The 25,376-nt window shown below is 36.3% G+C and overlaps 1 protein-coding gene across 43 annotated transcripts in view; it reads right to left on the bottom strand.

Moving 5' to 3' along the window:
* LOC115434544 (neurexin-1a) overlaps positions 1 to 23,986 on the bottom strand; it is a 283,978-nt gene extending 259,992 nt beyond the window's left edge. For 15 of the 43 annotated variants that reach the window (XM_030156544.1, XM_030156546.1, XM_030156547.1 and 12 more), the window contains exons 1-2: positions 23,618 to 23,985; positions 20,452 to 21,797 (exon numbers count right to left, since the gene is read on the bottom strand). In XM_030156544.1, the coding sequence (XP_030012404.1) occupies positions 20,452 to 21,163 (712 nt within the window). In that variant the 5' untranslated portion in view covers positions 21,164 to 21,797; positions 23,618 to 23,985. Of the gene's footprint in view, positions 1 to 20,451; positions 21,798 to 22,760; positions 22,863 to 23,484; positions 23,591 to 23,617 lie in introns of those variants that run through there. The other 28 variants (XM_030156529.1, XM_030156535.1, XM_030156541.1 and 25 more) reach the window with 6 other exon arrangements.
* Positions 23,987 to 25,376: the final 1,390 nt, after the last annotated feature.

The following is a 25,376-nucleotide window of genomic DNA, read 5'->3' as shown; positions in this document are numbered from 1 at the left end:
CAGTTGCATGAAGAGTGAAGAATCAAAACCATTTGTTGATCTGAAGACCGCCAAAACTGAAGCCGACTCAAACATTTTATAAACTCTAATTAACATGAATTACTATCATTTCCACAAGGTGTTAATGGAAGTCATTACTGCATTTCATTTTGTTTAAATGAGTGACTGGTTTAAGAGCCCTATTTTAATGTTTAAAACATTTTAGACTGAATATTACATTAATGCACAATTAACAATGTATTACAGTGATTCCCTTCCTCTAATTATTACTATTCACATTAAGGTTTAAATTAGATTTAGAGGCACAATGATGACTATGTCCTGTGATTTAAATACAGTAGTCGCTTTTCCATTGGACATCTGCGCAAAATGTTACCGATTTTTACTAAATGTCAAAAAAACAGAAGTCCGTAATGTCAGTTTTTCCATTAAATCACAAATGCAATGATTTGTTTATTTATTATTGTGAGTTCATTCCACAAACATGGCGACAAACGTAAATATCATGTTGATTTACAGATATATTCATTATTATTATATATCACCCCTCTGTCCCGTACTAAATTAAAAAATGATTCGCCATGTTTGTTTTAAAACTCTTCTTCTTCACTCTCTCTTCACATCTGTCAACACCCATTTTTTTTTATTCATGCGACTCTAGTTGCGGAAAAAAGGACTCTCCATTGTAGTTTTGTGTGATATACCATTTGTGCAGCGCCCGAAAAAACCCCTCTTGCACACGCAAAAACTTTTAATCAAAAAACGATTACGAGTTCTATTATGTAAATTTCTACGCGCAAGTTACATTCACGCAATTTGAGGGTTAATGGAAAAGCGACTAGTGCGAGAAAAACACACTATTTCTAATAAATCTGAGTGACATCTTAATCCCAAGGAGTAAAGAAAAAAAATGCAAAAAAAAAAAAAAAAAATCCAATGCAGGTGCTTCTAAAATCTCTAGATTTGTTAACCATGAGTGCATATTCTTTTGAAATCAAACTTCAGCAGTCTTCAGGGGACTCAAACAAGGATTCATTTGGTTGTACTATGAAGAAAAGCAGCTTTCCCTCTAACAGCAATATCACCTGACAGGGACCATTAAAACAAGCCCCCTATCACACACACATAGACACACTTTCTTTCACAAATGTACCCAGCTGGTTACATCCTAATCCAGAGACGTAAATCCATTTAATCCCCTTGACAAAGTGATCCCAGTGCTATTGTGCTGGTAACACTACACCAAAACGCACTCAACTGTCTATCAGACGATCTGTAACTCTGATGGTCTTGTGTTGATAATCATAGAGGAAAAGCAACACATGGTTTATAGCTCATGGAAAATAATTACATTACAATTCAAGTGGAAGCCTCACTTAATGAAACATCTGGTATGCGACAACAGCAATACATCTACAAATCAATTCTCTTTGTTATTTCTGATACCTCGACACAACCTTGAGACTCGAACCTCATCCTCATGTGAGATCCAGACTGATTATCAGTCGCTAGAAAGTCAAACTAACGACAAAAATAACATTAAAAAAATATTTCTGTCTGTCCTGCGTGTACCGAATACAGGGGCAGTCGGCTAAAGCCACACAGAAAAAGTAGGAGGTTTCTAGGTGATGTTACATTTTACATAACAGAACATGTGTCACATTCACTAGACACAACATCCAGCCATAACCGACTGTGATATAATTCATTTTTCTCCTCCATTTGACTATTTTTGTACATCCTGTCTGCCTGAATCAACCTTCCGTCCTTTAATGTCATCACGCTTTTGTTGAAACCATTTTTTTTCGCCCTGCCTTCCTTTTACAGCCTGGACTGAATTTATATATTCAGACCTGAAAGTTATCATTGAAAGTGTGAAAATGGCCAAATGCTCCTGGTCCTGACTAAAAAAATAAAAAATAAAAAAAATAGCACCATCCTTTTTTTTCTTTCTTTCATCAGAGATTATGTGCAATCCTAGTTGCCTTTCAATAATTGGTTTTGGTCTTAAAATTATTTCCACAGCCTGTTCTAAGAGAGCTAATTGTGTGTGTAATGTACCCGCTCTTAAACAAATGGCCCCATTCTTTTCTAGATAATTCTATATTTAAAAATCTTGGGAAATAAGTTTCACTCTATAAAATGTATCAGCATGTGTTGCATTGATAAAACACAATTTAACGCATTAATTTTGCAGAAATCTATCATTTAGTTTATTTTTACCCTCGCTATTTTATTACTTGACTAAACTGGTCATTTAGGAAATCAGAGAGCCTGTTAAGCAAATGCATATCACATAATATGAAAAATGCATTTTCAGTGTAATTAAATGGAAAGATGTAATATGTTAAATAATACTCAATATTATAAATTATTAAGTAACTGACACTTCCTAATGAATACTTTAGTTCCATGTTAAATAGCCTCAAACTGAAGCACTTTATCACACTAGCGTTGCTTTGAAAAAGTAGGTCAGCTGCAACCAAGTTTCATTGTGAACAAGCTGAAGTTCAAACTTTAATAACCTAAAATTCATTGTTAATATTTAGGCATCTTCTCCGGGATACTGCAAAGAAGGTTCACTGGTCTAAGTGGTAAGAGATAAGTCCAAGAAAATGTTCAAGCGATACAATCAAACATGTGAATTGCACACAGAATGCTCATTATGAATTACGTTCGGCTGGCAAATCAAATCAGAATCACTCGTTTTTTATGCAAATGCGATTATGTCATTTATGAGCATCCATCATCTACAGTCGCGGAAAAAATTATTAGACCACCCTTGTTTTCTTCAATTTCTTGTTCATTTTAATGCCTGCTACAACTAAAGGTACATTTGTTTGGACAAATATAATGATAACAACAAAAATAACTCATAAGATATTTATTTAAGAGCTGATATCTATCCATTTTCATGTTTCCTTGATAATAACCAAAAATTAATAACTTCTGATCCACTAATCCTATCAATACATGTAAATAATTGGTGTAAAATGCAGTTTGTCATCTTTTCATGGTCATCAGATATGACCCATTTGAACGTTTAGAGGCTCCGTAGTGAACATGCAAACACTGTCATCTTCTACAGCATTGATTCACCAGTAAATCCCATGGAGTTGGATCAATGACAGTGGATGGACACACTTAGTTTATGTTCAGTTATTGATATATTTTACTGAAAAAGTCACAATTTCTTCAGTTTTCTCTGTTTCTCTGATTTTATGAACATGAACAGTCGCGGAAAAAATTATTAGACCACCCCTTGTTTTCTTCAATTTCCTGTTCATTTTAATGCCTGGTACAACTAAAGGTACATTTGATTGGACAAATATAATGACAACAACAAAAACAACTCATAAGATATTTATTTAAGAGCTGATATCTACACATTTTCATGTTTTCTTGATAATAACCAAAATCACTTAAGTTCTTACATCAATACTTATGGCATTGTACTGAAAAAAACGTGCTTTTAGGCATTCCATGTTTTCTTTTCTGTCTGTTTTAGTCACATAATACACACAGGAGTTAGTACTTGCTTGCATAACTGTTGTTTTTGATGACTTTTGATGGTCTAATAATTTTTCCATGACTGTATAATTTTAGATGTTTCTCCAGGACTAGTTTATTATCCTTGCTGCCAAACCTTTACTTATGCAAACTACTGCAACTCGAAATAAATTTGCCGTTCAATAATTATAGTCCAGCGAAAAATAAAAGAAAGGCAAATCATGCACATGTTCTGAAAAAGGTGTATGTCTTTAAAAATAATTCTGAAATGTATTTTCAAATAGATTACATGTTAATTGGGGTGTACTAATGCTTTCCTCACAAAAGAAATAACAGAGAAGAACAGAGGGCACTGAATCCATCCTGAGCATATTAGACAGTGGCAAATTCTAAAATAGTAGCAGAAAGGCTGCTCTGCAATCCCCTGTTGCAGTAGCACTATAAGGGAAAATGTAAAAGCCTTGCAGCAAAGGTCAGCGCTACCAGAGGATCGATTTGTTGTTAAATTACAATTTGAGTCAAATCAAGAGTAATGAGTGTAAGTGAGGGCTCATCTCTTCGTACCACAGCCAAAACCTAATGCATCTATCTACGAGAGGAGCGTTAGTGGCGCTACACAGTTCGCCATCTCCCTCATTATCCTTCACAGGCAGCAGTATGAGTGGAGAGGGAGGCGGAAACAGGCCGAGTGACCAGACACTCTGATGTAAATTGATAGCTCCCACAGCTGTAGTGATACTGCACAATCTCTACTCTGACCAGCTGAGTTGGTCAGTGACATGCAGGATAGTTTTAGAGAAACACACTCTTTGTGTGAAATGTCCTTATCGACACTGAAGTCCAACAAACAACACAGAGTACAACAATTTTAGTCCAATTTCACCATCTTGCAGGATAAAACTAGCGTGGAAAAAAGTGTGCCACTGTTTTATACACACTTAGAATATATTACACCACAAGAAGTAACTACTGTTTGTTTTTTGGATGGCAGTTACATGTGGCGATGGCTTAACAACTCAATAAAACTGAGAGACATTATTTCCAGGATACAGTATTTTATATATAATGGGAGAAAAGCTGCCTTATGGGTAACTAAATAAGGCAGCAAATACTTCATAAGTGCCTTTCAGCATATTGTAATCGAAGTGATCAGACAGGAAATAAGAATTCCACACACTCCAGTGGACATCTGGCTGGATAAAATCTACCCTGTTATGCAGACCTTGGCTAATCACAGATGTTTTCAAACAGGTAGGGCGGTTAAATTTATGATTGACAGCTGTAATTACCAATCCCTGTTCAGATTCTGCACAGCAGCTCTGAAACTCACTTCATTTATCTTTATATTCAGTTTTAAGATTTGAAAAGAGGGGAAAAAGCTGCACAAGATAGGCATTCAGGCTTCTGCAGCTTTAAGCACAACAGCATTACATAGTTACATTGGGTAAATATAATTGTAATCTATTACTGAGAAAAATTAACAGTAACTACGTTCAGTTTTAAGATTTGTAAAGAGGGGAAGGAGCTGCACAAGATAAGCATTCAGGCTTCTGCAGCTTTAAACACAACAGCATTACATAGTTACATTGGGTAAATATAATTGTAATCTATTACTGAGAAAAATTAACAGTAACTACGTTCAGTTTTAAGATTTGTAAAGAGGGGAAGGAGCTGCACAAGATAAGCATTCAGGCTTCTGTAGCTTTAAACACAACAGCATTACATAGTTACATTGAGAAAATCTAATTGTAATCTATTACAGAGAAACATGAACAGTAACTTCAGACAGTTTTAAGATTGGTGAAGAGGGGAAAGAGGTGTATAAGATAAGCATTTGGGCTTCTGCAGCTTTAAGCACAACAACATTACATAGTTACATTAGAAAAATATAATTGTAATCTATTACAGTGAAAAATTAACAGTAACTACATTCAGTTTTAAGATCTGTAAAGAGGGGAAGGAGGTGCACAAGATAGGCATTCAGGCCTCTGCAGCTTTAAGCAAAACAGCATTACATAGTTACATTGGGAAAATATAATTTTAATCTATTACAGCAAAAAATTAACAGTAACTACATTCAGTTTTAAGATTTGTAAAGATGGGAAAGAGCTGGATAAGATAGGCATTTAGGTGTCTGCAGCTTTAAACACAACAGCATTACATAGTTACACTGGGAAAGTATAACTGTAATCTATTAGAGAAACATGAACAGTAACTACATACAGTTTTAAGATTTGTAAAGAGGGGCAAAAGCTGCACAAGATAAGCATTCAGGCTTCTGCAGCTTTAAGCAAATTAGCATTACATTGTTACATTGGATAAATATAATTGTAATCTATTACAGAGAATAATGAACAGTAACTACATTCAGTTTTAAGATTTGTAAAGAGGGGAAAAAGCTGCATAAGATAAGCATTCAGGCTTGTGCAGCTTTAAACACAACAGCATTACATAGTCACATTGGGAAATTATAATTGTTATTAAGTAAACAGTAACTAATGCAGAATTTGAGTTTGTCATGGAGGCGTCTACGTCCTGACAGGTTCCAGTCGTTGACTAGTATGCAGTGTGAGTTTGAATGTTGTTTCTGGTTCTCTTGTTTAAATTTACACCACATCTCAGCTGCCAATCAAACCCACGTGCATCGCTCAAAGCAACCTGCCATGTCTGGCTGCAACCGGTCGACCACAGCAAGGCGGGCGGCAAGTGTCAGACAAAAACATATAATGTAATCGACATAGCTATTATATAGACGAGTTTTTAATAAAGGTTGGCAGTCAACAGTGAGTGCTGCTGTGAGCTTATGCTGCCCAGTTAAAATTGGTTGCTTTAGGACTTGATTTTAGAGAAGCAGTGGAAAATAATCAGTTACATTACATAGCTACTTTACTTATAACATTTTTAATAGTGTTGTATGTTGTGGTCTGCAGTAACTTTCCCAAGGCATCCCAAAAAACACTTTTGTTAAGAATATTCTTAAAATTGTGATTGAGTTGCATCCATTTGGTTTTTATACTAATTAAAGATACGCAAAGAGTGTTGATGTGTTGCTGATTTGATTAATCTTATTATGCAGTTACTCAGAGGTTGCCAGGACAGATGGTGTGTGGACAATAATCCACTCCAGATATTTCCGAAGAGACAAGCCAAAGCAGATGTGATGAAGACCTCTCCATTCTTTTACATCTTGTGGTTTAGAATGATCCAACAGGATAATCAGAGCAGCTTATATGTTAGTTGTAATAACCTTAATCCTAGGATTGACGATATCTGGGATAGTAATACAGATGTGAAGTTTTTTTTTTTTTTTTTGGAATGCAGGAGCTGTTAAATTCTTGATTGTCAGACATTGAAGAATCATTAATAAATCTATGAAAACTATAGGAGCTCATCTCATTTGCAACATAGTGTGATACAACGCAAAGCTTCATATCGAAGAAATATACTCGGATGTTCAGCAACAACCTTTTTCTTGCTAAATGTGCTTACAAGTTGCCTTAAAACATTTAGTTGTGGCTTTCACACCTGACAAGTGTGAGACTCCTAGTTGAAGTGAGACTATTCTGCAAAGTTAAAAACAGAACGAACAAGTGGTGCCAGGCACAACAAACCCCGCCCCTCGCACATATTGTGTCTTATTTTGGCATCGATCCAGCTGATGTCATCATGTCTATGGGTGTGCTGATGTCAGCATATCAATTGCCTCTATATGTGTGCCAAGTCTGCAATAAATTGAAACAAAAGGGATGTTTTTATAGACATCTGTTTCACCCATTATAAGTAAATAGGAGAAAAAAAAGATTTAAAAAATTCATACAAAATTTGAACTTTGACCAACTTTTCCCAAAATGTAACCACATCTATTCTGGGTCACTGGCAATCTATAAACCCGATTTGGTATGAATTCAACCAATAGTTTTGCTGCTACAGATATTTGAAATTTTGCCCATTATAAATTAATGGGAAAACAAAAAGATTTTTGAAATTCATAGAAAAAAAAAAAGAACTTTGACCTACTTTTCCCAAAATGTAATCAGATCTATTCTGGGTCACTGGTAATCTATAAACCCAATTTGGTATGAATTCAACCAATAGTTTTGCTGCTAGAGTGTTACCAAACAAACAAACTGAACCAAAAATGATACCCCTTGCCTCCCCTTCGGGGGGCGGGGTAATAAGCCAGTGTGAGTATTAAATACAGCTATGCTCCAGGTATTATTACCATTAGGTTATGCATCCTTTTTCATTATAAATGACAGAATCAGATGTGATGGTCCACAGTGATAAAGCAACCAAAGATTAGAACCAGGGAAATTTGCATGGGCTGCACTGCTGTTTTAATCATCACATATTTAATTCATAATGTAAAGTAAGGCAAATACAGTACGTTGAGAGAAAGAGGACACTCCTACTTATAAATAGATTGCTTTTTTTTTTCAAAACCTTGAGATAAAGTCGTGTTCATGTGTACAGATGTTAATTACTGTCACATTCACAAAGGACTGAAGAAGAAGAAAGCACTTCTTGGATTTATCCTTGCTTCATCACTACCGTGACAGCTTTCAATTTAGCACTTGTGACTTTTTATAGTATTTCAGTCTCCTTTCATGAAGGATGACACCAAAGGCAACTTTTATTCACAGTGCGAACATCTTCTACAGCCTGGCTTTTAAAGAAACATTATTTTGCCTCTAAACAGCTTATTCTGGCTCTATTTGAAATCAAATTATTCAGATTGCACAGAAAACATCAAGCAATTATGCAAAGTGGACTATCCTCTATACATTTCAGTACAAACCTCATTCATTCAGGCTAACAGAAGAAACACTCTGAAGCCACAATTCTGACTATTGCTATTTTATGCCGGCATATGCATGTAACATATTTATATATAACTGCTAAAAGGTATGTTAATTATGCATCTTATGATAAGCAGTTGGTTCAAAATGCCAGCATTGTTAGCCTTATACAGATACTGTACAGCCAAGTTAAATATAAGCATGTGTGTGCAGCTTGGATATTCAGACATGTTTATTTATGCTGTGGGACGAATCCCGTTTAGGAGGAGTTTGGTGTCAAAGAATTTCACAAACACCCTTTGACAGTCAGAGCAGTTGTATTTAAACAAGGCAAAAATCCTCTGGGAAAATCCCTCTAATCTTTTGATCCCAATATCTGTCTTTGGATTCAGAGACAGCAGTATACTATTAATCTGCTTTTGTCTGAGTGGAGCTGCAGGAGGCCTCTAGACAGAATGACACTTTGAGAGACACAGTCGGTCACATGATTTGTGCTCACAATGACTGACATGCCTGAAAGGAAGTGTTCACTCAAATGAAAGACTTCATCTTCTTACATGTGCCATAGCAGTTTAATTCAAGTATGAGAATATAAGGGCTGCATTATATAGGCCAGTATAGGATAAATAAGGAGGCTTTTATAACTGTATCTCCACTCTGCTCTATTAATATCAGTCTTTATGTCATTGCCGCCTCTCCTTTTTTATGAATAATCTCAAGTTTTTATGCGTAGCTGTATATGGTCAACTTATTTTTAATCAACCAATTTTTATCACTGCAAAGTCTTGGCAAACCAATAGAAACCCGCTTGCATCCCCACTTTATTGCTGCTTTCACTGTGTAAAGTGTGACTTGTCCTTGGGGATACAACTTGGCACAGAATGTACGGTATTGACTTGAGGCATGAAGCCAAAGCCTCAACCAAATAGAAGTTTGGTTTTGGATTGCTTTGCTGCTTCATAATAAATCAAATACACAATGTTCAGATACTGGACAGGTCAACATTGTTCTACTAAATGTCCTATAGTAAAGTGTGCTGTAATGAAACTACTGCACATCAACAATAGTTTAGATAGCCAGATATTTTCTTTTTAGTGTCAAAGTACCAAAGAAATTGAACAAAATAAACAAATTCTGTAATATAGCGTTTAATTATATGAAAATCAACAAAGATGGTGCTGTAACCTCATTGTTTTAGTGGTGAACATGTGCTATTTTCCAATATCTACAGATTAACGCAATATTTAAGTAGAAAAATAAGTCACTGATTATTGCGTTTACATCTTAATCCATAAACACCCAAATACCCACTTGTAACCAAAACCATTTACTGATCTAATATGCTTAATAACCTCGGATCCACTAATCCTATCAATACATGTAAATAATGGTCATCAGATCTGACCCATTTGGACATTCAGAGGTTCTGTAGTGAATACGGAAACACTGTCGTCTTCTACGACACTGATTCACCAGTAAAACTCATGGATTAATCACAATGGATGGATACACTTTTTTATGTCCAGGTAATCACAGATTTTAGTGAAAGTCACTTTTTCTTTAGTTTTTTCTGTTTTTGATATAAAAACCCTCAACTTTAATCTGCATTTTTATGACCATCTACATGATCAGTAAATTAAATATAGGAAAACGCCTAATTTTCACTGGAAAAAATTCCTAATACAGAGGAGAATATTGTAATAAATTATGATAAATCACATAAGAAATGCTAACTAGAGAGAATAATTCATTTGGGAACTGACACAAGAGTTGCACTGGGTCTTTAGGAGTTAAGCAAATCAAAGTTTGAAGAAAAATGAAGAAGTTGTGTTTTTCAGCAGTACCACACATACCATAAATAGAACTATACGGTGCAGCCTGTCCTAATGCTGAAAGCATGTGTTGGTAATTACAGCCCTTAGCTACCCCCTGTTGTGTACTGGCTTTTTGCATCTGCACTCCAAATTGTCATACATGACATTAAATTCTTCCCTCTGGATGGAGGTTTTTAGTCAAAATGTCCGGGGCCAAGCATTAAAAAACACTTTACTCCCTGCTGCCAAAACTGAACTGAACAAGCTGTTGAAATATTTGCACATATAATTGATTTTACTTGTTTTTTATCTACTCTTTGTCGTCATTATTCATTCTTATTCATAGATGTTGCTATTCTATGTCTTGACTGGTGGAACCTAGAGTACCTTTTATCTATACCCTGCCCCCCAAAGGAGAGGCAAGGGGTATTGTTTTTGGTTCGGTTTGTTTGTTTATTTGCTTTTTAACACTCTAGCAGCAAAACTATTGGTTGAATTCATACCAAATTTGGTTTACAGATTGCCAGTGACCCATAATAGATGTCATCACATTCTGGGAAAAGTAGGTCAAAGTTTCAATTTTTTATGACTTTTTTTAATTTTTTTTTTTTTCCCCATTTACTTATAATGGGCAAAATTTCAAATGTCTGTAGCAGCAAAACTATTAGTTGAATTCATACCAAATTGAATTTATCGACTGCTAGTGATCCAGAATAGATCTCATTACATTTTTGGAACAGTAGGTCAAAGTTCAAAATTTTTATTAATTTTTAAAATCTTCTCATTTACTTATAATGGATGAAATATGTGCGAGGGGTGGGGTTTGTTGTGCCTGACACCACTTGTTTATTATGTACTAACATTGTCTAGAGTGTTACATGTGACATTGTTCTGCAGTTCGTGTGTTAAAGTGGATGTCACCAGCTCACAGCAAAACAAATCTACATATACAATAGGTACAAATAAAGTAACTTGTCTTGAGTGACCAGATGGAGCGAGATTAGTCCAGTAGTGACAATACAACTTTTTAGTGGTAGAACATTGAGTGATCTGTGAACCATGTCATCCAAACGTGAATGGTATTATTTTAAAACCATGACCCTGTGTTTGTTATTGCATCCATAATATAAATGCTCATGTCACATTAATATTTTAGCCCTAAACATGATATAACTGTAACCCAGTTGTTTTCATGCATAAATCTACCCAAAATAACTGTCAAACCCTAAATGCACCGTTATGTTGTATATTTTAACTTTGGTATTTTGTATCTTACGGCCTTTTTTCATGCATCTGCTGTTTTATATCATTTATTAGTATTTTTACTGTTCAATCTCCACCATCCTATAGAGCATGGGTTCCAAAACCAGACCGCAACTTACGAAATACGTCATGAATTACCATAGATGTACATTGTTATTGACTCTTTGGCTGACGAAGGACTGTCTGTGAAGGTTATTTTTTATGTATTTTTACCTCCACCAGGAGGTATTGTGATCGCTTTGCTTTGTGTGCATGCGTGTTTGTTTGTTTGTTAGCAAGATAACTCAAAAAGTTATGGATGGATTTTCATGAAATTTTCAGGAAATGTTGATACTGGCACAAGGAAGGAATGATTAAATTTTGGTGGCGCTCTCCGAGTGCTTTTCTTGTTTTAGGTTGTTTATGTCATTTTCATCTTGTTACATCGTTTTTTGTGTTGATGCGTCCTTTATGTCATTTTAATCTTGTTATGCGTTTGATCTTGTTGCATCTATGACTTTGGTTTTTATCTTGATACATCTTTTATGTCATGTCTATCTTGTTTTACCATTTTCATCCTGTTCCCTTCACATTGTTGTCATGCTTCTCCTTTACATATCACACATCTTCATTGAGGTTAACATTTAACAACATATATTTTTGCTGTATTTTACTCAACTTCCATAACCCATTTTAGATCCCAAATATAAGTTTGTGAAAAGCATCTATAGAGTCGCTGACCTTTTCTGCTGTATGTGGAAAAACCTAATGCAAACACTTAGCTAAAATGAATGCCGGTAAAAATATTGATAACAAGAAAAGCACTCGGAGAGCATAGACCTCCGCCAAGAGAGATCAGCACCCCCCTGATCGCCACTAAAGTTTAACCATTTCTTCCTTGTGCCTGTATCAACATTTCCTGAAAATTTCATGAAAATCCGTCCATAACTTTTTGAGTTATCTTGCTAACAAACAAACAAACAAACACACTCACATGCACGCATGCACACACACAAAGCAAAGTGATCAAAATACCTCTTGGCAGAGGTAATTACCAAATAACAACAACATATATTTTTGCTTATTTTACTCAACCTAATAAAAACAGCTCTGTAACCCATTTTGGATCCCAAATATAAGTTTGTGAAAAGCATCTACAGAGTCGCTGACCTATTCCGTTGTATGTGAAAAAACCTAATGTAAACACTTAGTTAAAATTAATCCCTGTAAAAAATATTGATAATTACCGAATAACAACCTCTGACTAATGAAAATATCATGTTCTCTATCGTACACAAAACACGTCTGCTTCTCACAAGTTCCGTCCTCCTCCTCAAGTTCCAGTATTTCATTTGCATGCTAAGGTTTCACACCTCCTCCTCCTCCATATACCAAGTGCTGTTATAGCAGGTGGCAAGTGATCGTTGTGACAGATGATGTAAAACACCAGCTCTAATGTACTCAAGGGGCTGCCAAAGTCATTATGCCTCAAATTCTATTGGCAGGACATCCAATCAGGTGATCCCGCTGCCACTGATTAAAAATCAATTTGTGCAGGACAGACTCTATTAAGGTACGGGTGTCATAACAAACAATAAAAAGGGCCGTAAAAGTAATGTGGTATTATTATAGTAAAACGCAGTATTAATGATGAAGCAGCAGCAGGGATTCAGCTACTCTCAGCGACTGTAGCAGCTCTGATCAGAAGCCCAACAAACTGTGGTGTAATAGATGCTTTATAGTCACCGGTAACTCTGCTGTGGTTAAATTAAACATGATCAAACCAAACGTATTACCAATGTGTCTTCTGTAGCAGGCAGTTCCCTCCTCGCCACAGCGCTGAGACACAAATCTCTTGTGATGTTGTTGTGCTCCATAAACAGAACACTGCAATAATCAAGTTAGCTGATGTCTGTGATTAAAATAGGTGTGACATTACTTTCCCTTACTGTAGGCTACAGTCATTTTAGTTCATCACGAATTAGCGGCTTCATCAAGCGCCATACGTTATCTGACTGACGGCCCTTTCGATGACGGATGTTTATCTTTTAGGATTTATACATTAACAAATCTTCTCAAGAACCTTGAAGGTATGCTGTCAGCTAAAATCATCAATGTTATTTACAGAGCTGTGGAAATTATCCTATGAATCACGACAAGTACAAGTGATAAACAAAATGCTGTAACTAGTTCTGATCTGCCCTACTTTTTTTTTTTTTTTTTTTACCTGGACTGATTTATGTTTAGCTCATGTACGATGAAATAACCATTCCATTTTATCAGGATAAAATATGGAGCTAGTGTATTGCATCTATGTTATTTCTCTAATGAGAGGACAGATTCTAGGATCTTACTGACCATAGAACAGTGCATTTAAATAATTGTTTTAACCGATCAAGGGATTTGAGTGTGGTTGTGTGTTAGTGTGCATCAGTGTGTTTGTGTACGTGTGAGGTCATGCAGTGTGCAGGCTTGTGGTTGGACGGAGGAGTGTTGACAGGTCTGGTGGCAAAGCCTGTAATCCGTTCATCTGATCAAAGTAACACAACAGCTATTAAATTATTTAATGGAAAGGTACATTTAGACTTCAATGTACTTCACAGCAATATCACTATAGGAAGATTATGTCAATTTATGCATGGTCAGATAAGTGTTTTTTTTGCATATGTGCTACTAACATAGTGGTTAGTTCAGTGGTTCTCAACCTTTTTTGGCTCGTGACCCCATTTTAACATCACAAATTTATGGCGACCCTAGACATTCAAAATGAAGACTTTTATTTTTTCTAAAATTAATTTGTTTTTGATCCTGTAATAGTTTTCTATACTATGTTTCAAATAAAGGTTAATTTTAGAGGACATTTAGTCTATATAATGTATATTATTATGGACGGAGGCAGTAAAGCCAGGTGTAGATTACTGCACAAATGGATAATTTTATTTTCCTTGGTCAGGATATGTCCAGTCAGTCCAGCTTGGATTTACAAGGCTGACAATTAATACTGAACAAACACTAACACAAACTATGAATTATGAAAGAGCTGCATCATCTGAAACTGACCACAATGAACATTTGACAGATAAACAGTCCCACAGTGCTTCAGTTTCACCTTCACAGTTTGTCATGTCTGTCATGTATTGTGATTGTCTCAGTCAACTCATCATATATTTTCTATTAGTAAGGGGTTTTTTTGTTTGTTTGTTTTTTTTATTAATTACTAGAAATTCCAGGCAACCCCATTTGAATTCCAGGCGACCCCACATGGGGTCCCGACCCCAAGGTTGAAAAACACTGGGTTAGTTTTACAGTTTTGCTTGACTCCTTTATTGTGATAGATTAGAGAGTTTTTATTTCAGAATACACTACATTATCTTTGATCACTATTTTAAAGACTTGCACTGACATTGCTGTTGTTACTTCCTTCCATCTCACTCAGAAATAGTGAGACACACAAGTCACAATGCCACATTACCCTTGGGGTGGAATCTCTCTACTTCCTAGAATACTAAATCGCCTTGCAAAAGAACAGTTTGGTGTATGCTTTCATCCAAAGTGACTTAAGGTACGGTGAGTTCATACAATTTCAGCATGGATGACTCTGGCAGGAATTGAAACTCTATGTCTTGCGATGTTATTGCCATGCTGAAATGAGCTATAAATAGCTAGCAGTCATTGCAGGTTCTGTTAACAAGTTTCACATGATCTAGTGTCAAATACAGTGCGGCGGAAAACAAGCTGACAAAAACACAAAGTACAGGCTCAGAGAGGAGTAACAGACTTACAAAAGAGCAGTTAATACAAATGGTACATGTCAACAAATAACACACTTTACTTTTTTTGGTTTGATTTTGTTTTAAAAAGGTACATAAGCAGTAGGGTGAGGTTCACCAAGGTATTCTTTTACAGTTTCCATATGGGTGCTTCTATGAAACTGGTTCCTAAAAACAGGACAGAGGGGCTAAAAATCCAAACCAGATGTAGACTGATGTTATAAAGCAAGTTTGGAAGCACTTTGGGTCTATTTTAAAAATAAATATTTACTGATATAAAAAAGAGATACTATTTTTCAGATAAAATACATTTTTATATTATTTTTATACAAGAATCTGCATGTAACAGTAAAAAGGACACAAAAATTATACACTACTATTTTTTTTTTCAAATATCTTTTTATTCTCTCACAGGTACATTTTGGGAATCGAACTAATTATGCAAGGGAGAGTGATTCACACAAATGGCCGCTGTTGCAAAATCACTCATGATTTATATGCGTTTAAATGGGCAGGTTTTGCATGTAATGCAAGTGGGCACGATGGGTTAATGACACTGCAGATTCATGAAAAACCTGCCTGTCTGGATTAGAAAAACCACTAAGATCATCAAATTTAGCCCAGTGTCTTTATTTATAGCAATATATAAGACCATTTCAAGCCATGTGTTCCAGAAAAAATGCACTGACACCTAGACAGCTTTTCATATCTCAATTTTAGTCCTATTTTTGGCCTCAATATTTGATTAAAAATTCATTCATTTTGGGATGGCTCAGAGCAAGAGTATAATTTTTTGCATTTATCTGAGGTCATCATTAGGTACATCCTGGGGGGAAATATGTCTACGTTTTTTTTTTCTATTATTGGGTCTAAAAAGTTGGTTAAGTCCCAAATACCAAAATGAACCTAGTTTCATAGAAGCACCCACATGTTAGAATAGAATAGAATAGAATATCTTTATTGTCATTATACATAGTATGTACAATGAAATTAAAAGTGAAGTTAGTGAACATTATTTAAATATGAGTTTATTCCATTCTAAAAACATCCAAGATTAGATTGGTTTCATGAGAATTTATATGATTTCAAGCAGTAGCAACTTTGATGAAAGTTGGTAAAAAGCTCTAGTATAATTTTGACTTATCCTGCTACGTGCAATATTTAGTGATATCTAGTGGTGACCTTGCATATTGCAACTACATAAATATTCCTCACCTCATATCTACTCCAATTAAAATGTGAAGGGCCCCCATCAAAGGTAGTGTTTGTTTTGTCTGTTGTGAGGTTTTCGGTGTAGCGGACTATAACATTAGTCCATGTCAAATATAGCAGATGATATTAATGCATTTTAAAACAATATCTACTGGACAAAATGGAAAACAGAGCAAAAATAAGCAGCTATGGAAGCATGGTGGTGCAACATGGTGTCTGATTATGAGGCACCAAAAAAAAAAAAAAAAAAACCACTGATCTGACTTTTAGGTGGTTTTATATTAATAAAACTTACTCCATTTGTGTGATTAAATTCTCCTATATATTACACACTAAAGCCCTTATCATTCCAGTAGGACTCATTACCACAGGGGCTATTTCATCCTTGTCTTTAATGAAACATCCTAATCAGCATATCACATAAATGAGCTGTGTGGGCACTGTTTTAAAGCTGATGTCCTGATGTGCTACCTTCAAAAGCCAAACAATGTCATGAATAACCATTTAAGCTCAGTATTAAGACAAATGAAAGTGGTTAGTCTTCTGTGTCCAAAGTCAACTGTGTCGCAGCTTTATTGTCAGGCAGAGCTGAAGCATGACTTACAGAACAGAGGAGGCTCAGTCTGGTATTTGACAGCTGAACTGACATACTGCTTGTTTGTCTTTAAAGGCTTCCTTTTGCGTAATCTCAGGGATATAAATCCTTCACTTGCAGACAGTTTCAGTTACCTGTAGTTTATGCTCTATGTTTGACATGATAATACGGGAAGGATATAGTGTATATAATAAATTAGTCTGTGTTGGTGTAACAGTATACGCAGACCTTCAGGCTGAGTTTCAAATGCTGCTCACTTTTTCGTGTCTGACACTCACCAACTTGAAACATGCAAAATAGGCTCTTTATTCAGGACAACTCATAAATCTAGAAAAAGTCACTCCTTTGACAGTCTTACTGCTGCAGCGGTAAAATTATTATGAGCAGTATCATTTTTAACTTTTCAGATCTGTTTTTTCCCCTCCCTAAGATAAGAAAACAATGGTTGGATTCATTAGGAGCATGGCCATGAAATTCAAACTTTAAGTCAATAAATGAAGATCAGCCCTCATATGAATTCCCTACATAGTAACAAGCGTTATAAGTATCACTTTAGCTTTAATACAGAAAATATTATCTTCATGACCACAATTTCTGTGGTGCATTCATTACAAGGACCACTTTGAACAATAACTGTTCACCCTTCATGCAGCACAAGGATGATATCTTTTACATCACTCACATCTTAAAGCTGCAGTAACGTAACCAATTAGGTTCATGGCTATAAAGCTATTAACATTAGAGGGCACCCTACTGTGAAAATTGTGATCTTTTCCTATTAATCCTTTCTAATAACTTCAATGTAGACGTGAAGCAGTAATCATAGTTTTTGGAGAGGTGGTTATTTTAGCTCCACTCATAAACGTAACCCTGAAAAGTGTTTATATCACGGTTTTGTCAAGGGAATCCATTATTAGATCATCATTTATCACTGAGAATTTAAGTTAATTTAGTTTGCCCTTAATGAATATCTGCAAAACTCAGGCAATATAAAGATGGATCTGTGGAAAATGGTTTGTTGTAGGTTAGTAAAAGGGGTGAGGGCTGAGTCATCCCTCATGTGAGGAGAAAACATCCAGTGCCAGAATGCTTGCAGAGAACATGTTGTTCTAATGTGGCTGTAATGCACTAAATAATTTAGTTTATAATGAATCAACTAAACATCATTAATAGTGTCGTGTTTTTAAGATACTATCATCAAATGCAAATCTTTCTATCAAAGTATCACAGCTTTCTGAAATTAATCAGTCACTGGCTACATTTTGCAGATATCAGAGCACAGTAAGTCAACATCCTGTGTGTTCTGCATTGCCTGAAATATTGTTTGGGTTTACACGCCTTTGGGAGGAGCACCTGAACAAAGTGGAAACCAGTGCAAACCTACAGGGGTTGGACAAAATAATGGAAACACCTAACATTGTGGCATCATAGAAGGTGTTTCCATTATTTTGTCCAACCCCTGTAGTAGCAAAAATATACCTCAAATAGAAAATAAGTCAGTGCTACTATGATGTCATCACAACAATATATAAGATAAATGATGAAACACATAAAACCATTTGCTGTTGCACTTACTGAATTACTGTAGCAATATTCTGCTGAAAGGAGTTTGTGTGGTTTTGATGCCTAATGTTTAAGAAACCTTCAACTGATCTGATTCAATGATGTGCAGTGAAAATAAACAGACTCAATGTAGTCTAACACTGAAAGCCTTTCAGGGAGCTACTGCAACTGTAATTCATTATATCAGTCAATTAGTAAGGTAAAAGTCATTATATATGTACTCCTGCTCTACTTACACTATCAACAAAAGCTGAATACCAGAGAAAATAAAACAGCGCCTATACAGGATGTAGACGACAGACTCATTAGTGGTTTTTTCTACTGTATTTGCCTCAGTGACAACTAAAAATCAGAGGGGAATATCTCATGCTGCATTGGTAAATTATCCTATCACTGGTCTAATGAGCTTATTGTTAATAAATGATTCATGTCCTTGAATAAAGATATATGGGCTTACGAAAAATAAAATACATGTTTAGACTCAAAGAAGGCTCAAGTCCATCAATATTTATTTAGACTTAATCCTATTTACTGGAGAGTCCACTGACCCCAGAGGTATACATTTAGCCACTGATGCTTTTTTTTTCAGTTATTCCAGTTTTTTTAAGTTATTCCTGATAATGTCATATATTTGTTTCCCGTTTTATTTCACTGTTTTTTTTTTGTTTTGTTTTTTGGTTGTCAATGCTTCCTGTGCAGTTTTAACAGATGGACGTGTATTTATTGAATTCATGAGATCTAATTTAAAGTACCACATACTATCAAGGGAATACGGTCATTTTGAAGAAGATGAACACAGACGCAGCAGAGAGATTTCCTCATGTTTTTTTTTTTGTCATACTTTCCTAAAATAACAGTCTTTTCATAGAAGACATTAATTACATAACTAATATCGTTTGGAGGAAGAAAGAAACTGGCATTTGGGTGTGATGGTTGTCTTACAGTAGCTTATTTTTGGCGTCTCCAGAGACCTCGGCCAGTTACTCCTAGTATGTTATGTTGGATGAGTATAAATTGAAAAAAACAGAGAAAAAAAAACATGCTTGCACTCACACCCCAACCCATTCAGACTCAGCCTGACCAGCAGACCCCTCTTTCCCATCACAGTAGTAAATTGCCCGCCTATGGGAAACACTGCAGTGATATATTTTCCTTTCAAATAGTAATAAAAATGTGAAACAAAAGGGATGTTGATGTTATGACTCCAGCAGAGTAATGTCATTACACTCGCCACCTTACAGTGACCTTCTTGTGTATTCAGTAACCTGTTATGATGTTAATCTGCTTTACAAAGCTGATTTGTTTCCACATCTGGTGCTATTCTAACACAAATAGTGAAAACCAATCAAAATTATTCAATTAGTTGTGAATCATTAACACTTTATGAAATTCAGGGTTTTTCTGTATTTAAGAGATTTGCTTTCTTTATGTTCAATGTCTAAAATGCAACATGGTAACATCAATAATGTGTGAGTTACATCACTAGAATGGGACAAAGAAATCTGATGAGTTAAACCATTGTGACTGTTCCACATGACATCACTGATCTAATCCATGTTTACTCCACCAGACTTGAAGATGATTACTGCTCTTTCATTTGTGGTAAGCCATTGGAGATGTTTCATAGGTCAACCAATCCCCACGGATGTGTTTGATAAGAACGGAAGACACCTTCGGGAACGGAGAACACCTGCATGTTTTACTAATGAGGCCTTGCAGGAGATTCACCCTTTACAAACAACTGTTTTTCAGATCAATGACACATATCTTATGACTAAAGCAAACATAAAACTTTATCAGAATAGAGGAAGGGAATGCATTAATTCGGAATTGATAGCGACTGTTATCATAATAGGGTATTTTGTGTTAATCAGTCCATGTTGCAATTGACTGAAGAGGCTACGTTGTACCGACTGTATGGTCTGAACTGAATCCAGATGTCTTACCTTCACTGCAGTCCTTTCCTTGGAACCCCGTCTGAGAACAGTCGCATGTTGGTTCGTTGTTAATTAAACTGCAGACTCCACCATTTAAGCACATGTTGGCAGTACCACAGAGGTCCTTTAATACCCCTTCACTGTTGATCATTAACGACTCCGTGTTGTTGACTTTTACGTCTGTTATCCATCCAGTGAAAGGCGGCTGATCCTTGACTGCAGCTGATGTAAGTCGTAGAGCCACTGATCGTAATTCCGGTGGTATTCCGCCAACAAATAAATGGCTGAAAACAGTCATATCCCGTCTTTTAGACTTCACTTCCACCCATTTCATCTCATTGTCCACTATTAGGGTTGTGTTCTTAAAGTTTCTCCGTATTGTAACTGTGTGCCATTGGCTGTCATTGACCGCTGTGTCAGATAGGACGGTTGCAGGTTCAGCACAGAAGATAGAGAATCGAAGGCTGAGTTTACCGTTTAGTATGAGAAGTTCTAGAAAGTCACAAAATCCCTCATCATCGAAGTAAACTAGCAGCCCATGGGAACTCTTCGTTTTCATATTGAAAGTCATTTCGCTTTCACAACAAGCATTCCACACTGGGAACCTAGCCCACTGACCCTCAGCACCTGAAAACTCAAGGCAAGTGCCTATTTCTACCAAGCAACAAATAAGCAGCCCAACCCATATGATATGGGCACCATGTGGCTTTTGTAAAACCATTGTGTGTGAACAGATTCTGTGTAGATGGACTGGGATGTATAGAGCTGAGTTTAATTATAATAACTTCTACTTCAGCAAACTGTGTGTAGGCTGGGTTGACTGTGGAATAGTAGACTGGCTTATAACTGACTGTCTACATGGATATAGAGGTGTGAATTGATGCATTGTAAAAGAAAAGGTTAAATGCTATTATATATTTGCATAGCAGGAGGTTTGGCCAACACTTATTTCCTGGAGCAAATACCATTACCTCACACCGTCCAGGCCACTGGCCAAACCTCTCACTGTTCACGCCAAAATAGTCTGAACTGTTTAAAGGTCCTCTCTGCCATGGCTATTTAGATCAAAGTGAAAGGGATTCAACTATCCATTGGGCACACTTGGTCTAATTTATGTAATTATGGAACTGTCCCTTCTGGTGCCAGTTGGAGTGTGCCCCGTTTCACTTGAGGTGAAATGGCAGCTTCATGTTCATGCCAACATTCTTTGGTGGGTAACTGGAAGCCTTGCTTGAAGGTTTTCACCATGCATCCTCTTGAGCACTTGAAAAAATGCCATGTATAGCCACCTTGGCTGGTAACATCAGAAAAAGAAGCAGCCTGTCTGACAAGGCAGTCCTCTGTTCCAAAGCTCTCTGTAAAAGACATAAAAGGAAAAAAAAAAAAAACATTATCAGCATTTCACTACATTTACTTCTAAATTCCCTTTGATCAAAGCCATAACACTAGTCTACAAGTAAAATACTTCCTGAATAAATTGGATTCACTAATAAAGAAAAATTAAGTCAAAAGTGTTGGTTGGTTATAGTTTCTAAGATACAGTTTTGACTTAATTTTTCTGAGATAATAATAATTCTGAGAATTAATGAGATAATGGGTTTTATTCAAAAGGAATGTTTGTCTCAGAGCTATCAGATCTACCTCAAAACAGTGTCTGCACATTACAATACATTCACTTTACAGGTTCTATTTAGTAGAAGATTTCTAAATCTATTGTATAAATGTACGTAAACCAACATCACACCATCATGCATATTGAAAACATGAGCTAACCAGCACTTTTTTAATTTGTTTTCCGATTCATCCTATTCAAGTATGCAAGATTTAACACATTTAATGTCTGAGGCAGATATTTTCTAAGACATTGTAGAGCATTGTAATCAAAACTGAAGTCACTGCATTATCTTCTTGATCATAGTATTTACCCAGAGCCATACTGGCACTTATTTCCACAGAGGCCTTTGTTGCAACAAACACGAGCCATATCATCAGATTAATATCACAAAGGCTTTCCAGGAAGCACACAGCAGCACCGGACAGTCAGAATGACTGAATCCACGCAACAATTCATCTCAGTGGTTAAGTAGCCTACCCTATGCAGCATCGGCATCCCGTTATTGTATGCAGCCTTTCAAAGAAAAAAAAAAAAAAATCTTGCAAATAACCGCTCATTGCAATCCAAGATTATAAGTGGTTTACAGATCCTGCATTAAGAATTGCATCCAGATGTCCGCACGTCCATATCTGAGTCTGCTGCCACTTTCACTCAGACAAAAGTAAAAGCGAGTAATAATCAACTGTCTTTTGTGAAATATCACCTTACTTTTTCTTGCTCTCGTTAGAACTTCTGCAGCCGGGAATGTCCATTATTAGTCACATTCCTGCATATGCTATTCACCGGCCTGCCCTCTCTGGAGGACCTAACATGAGAAAAAGTGCGTCATTTGGTTCACAATGGTTGGTTTGTGTAAGACGAACCAGTCCGACCGCCACTGGATCTCAGACCCCGAAATGTGCTCCTTCATCCATCTGCCTCATCACTATTTCACACTTGGTTTTAGGAGGATGCACTGGATCACTTCACATCGCGTACAAATAATAATAATAATAATACTAATTAAAAAAATAATAATAATAACACTACAGAAAAAGACAATTAGTTTGCATTTCAAAGAGGAAAACACATCCGCTCCACAGTCTGGGTGAATCAGATTTACTTATTCACCGCACTTTAGACAATAAAACACAAACGCTTCCTCAACAGAAAATAAAACGAATACTTTAACCGTTTAAATAATTAACATGTTTCTGCAAAGACGCGGACAATTCCCAGCAGAATTCAGTATTCCATATCGTTTGCCAAAACGGGACAGCATTCCTATTTTCGCTCTCATCTCATCAATAATGTGTCCCATACCTTAACATCTCACTCTGGATGACAGCTGGAAAAGGGCGCACTAAAATTAGACTGTTATTTTATGCTCCTGTCTGCGGCATTTTTTCACTCGTTCACTATTAAATTGCCTGCATAAACAAAATTACCTTTACTACCATTACTTCTACGGGACCCCGAAGTGTTGGCACAGGAGAAAAACGCGATTTCATGCAAAGTACCAAAAGGAAAAGGTTGTGTAAAGCCCGACAGTCCATATTTTAGGTCTGTTTGAGAGCCTACCTCAAATCCTCTCTGGCGAAACCTTCACATCAAGATCTGCTTTCAAGTGAATCACAGCGTCAGCGTGAGAGACACAGAGAAAAAAAGAGAGACGGGTCCACTTTCACTCTAACTCCACTAAAAACCTGACAGTGCTACTGGTAAAATTACCTTCAGTAATCCAGTCTGGGAAGTTTGTTTCCCGTTGTCCAAAAACAAAAGACAAACTAAAGGGGAAAAAAAAAATTAAACCGCTGGATGGAGTAGGTGGGTTGCTCGGGGAGAAAATCCCGTTATCTTTGTGGAAGAGAAGGTGCAATCTGGTTTCCCTGTTGAGCTTATCCAGCGACTGTCAGGAGCCACAGACAGAGCAGATCACGTGTCTCTCCGTGATGTCTACCGGGGAGGGGCTGAATGCAGTACCTTGGACAGCGCCTCTGCCTCCATGAGCATCCATCCATCCATGGGTATTTACGGCAAAGGCAACTTTGGAGATCATGCAAAAACTGCACTGACTGAGAAACAGATCCCAGTGAACGCACCAAAGTGGAGGGGATGCAGTCAGGGGTGGTTCAGGTACACATGGAACAAACGGTTTATGCTCGATTTTTCAAGCAAACCACACATTTTAACAGCTTTCATACTGTAGAAAAACACTTCCTTTGCATTGTTATAACTTAAACCAGTGTTTTTCAACCTTGGGGTCGCAACCCCACGTGGAGTCGCCTGAAATTCAAACGGGGTCGCCTGAAATTTTTCTAGTAATTGATAAAAAAAAAAAAAAATACTACTAAAAAATATTTTTAATGATTCAATATATATTTCATTATAATTAACACACCACTCACTTTTCCTAATAAAAATCAAGTTCAAACAAGTGGTGCCAGGCACAACAAACCCCACCCCTCACACATATTGTAGCTTATTTTGGCATCGATCCAGCTGATGTCATCATGTCTATGCCTGTGGTGATATCAGCATCAATTGCCTCTACATATGTGCCAAGTCTGAAGTAAATTGAAACAAAATTGATGTTTTTAAAGACATGTGAAATTTCACCCATTGTAAATAAATGGGAGAAGAAAAAAGATTGAAAAAGTTCCTAAAAAATTTTAACTTTGACCTGCTTTTCCCAAATGTAATGGCATCTATTCTGGGTTGCTGGCAATCTATAAACCAAATTTGGTATGAATTCACCCAATAGTTTTACTGCTACAGACATTTGAAATTTCACCCATTATAAGTAAATGGGGGGGGAAATAAATAAATAAATAAAAATCCATTAAAAAATTTGAACTTTGACCTACTGTTCCCAAAATGTAATGAGATCTATTCTGGATCAATGGTAATCTATAAACCAAATTTGGTATGAATTCAACCAATACTTTTGCTGCTAGAGTGTAAACAAACCAAAGACAATACCCCTTGCCTCCCCTTCAGGGGGCAGGGTAATAACATGCAGGATATAATATCTGAGAGGGGATATCTTGATTGACCTGCTCATGTGACCATGTACGTTACTGTGCTTCAACCTGTCCAGACACAGTCGTAGTCAGAAAACTGAACCGAACAGAGTAGACAGATTTCTTCGCCCGCCTGGCCCCGCTAAGACATCTCCAAGAGAAACTGAGAAGCAGACACCAAAACGACACAATATATACATTATATAGCCTAAATGTCATCTAAAAGTCATGTTTTTTTGTAACATAGTATAGCAAACTATTACATGATCAAAAACAAAATAATTTTAGCAAAAAAAATGTCTCAGTTTTGAATGTCT

This window comes from Sphaeramia orbicularis, chromosome 15 (genome assembly GCF_902148855.1).
Source record: "Sphaeramia orbicularis chromosome 15, fSphaOr1.1, whole genome shotgun sequence".
Classification (NCBI taxonomy): domain Eukaryota; kingdom Metazoa; phylum Chordata; class Actinopteri; order Kurtiformes; family Apogonidae; genus Sphaeramia; species Sphaeramia orbicularis.
Note: the sequence above shows the minus strand (reverse complement) of the source record. Positions and strands in the feature narration are given on the sequence as shown.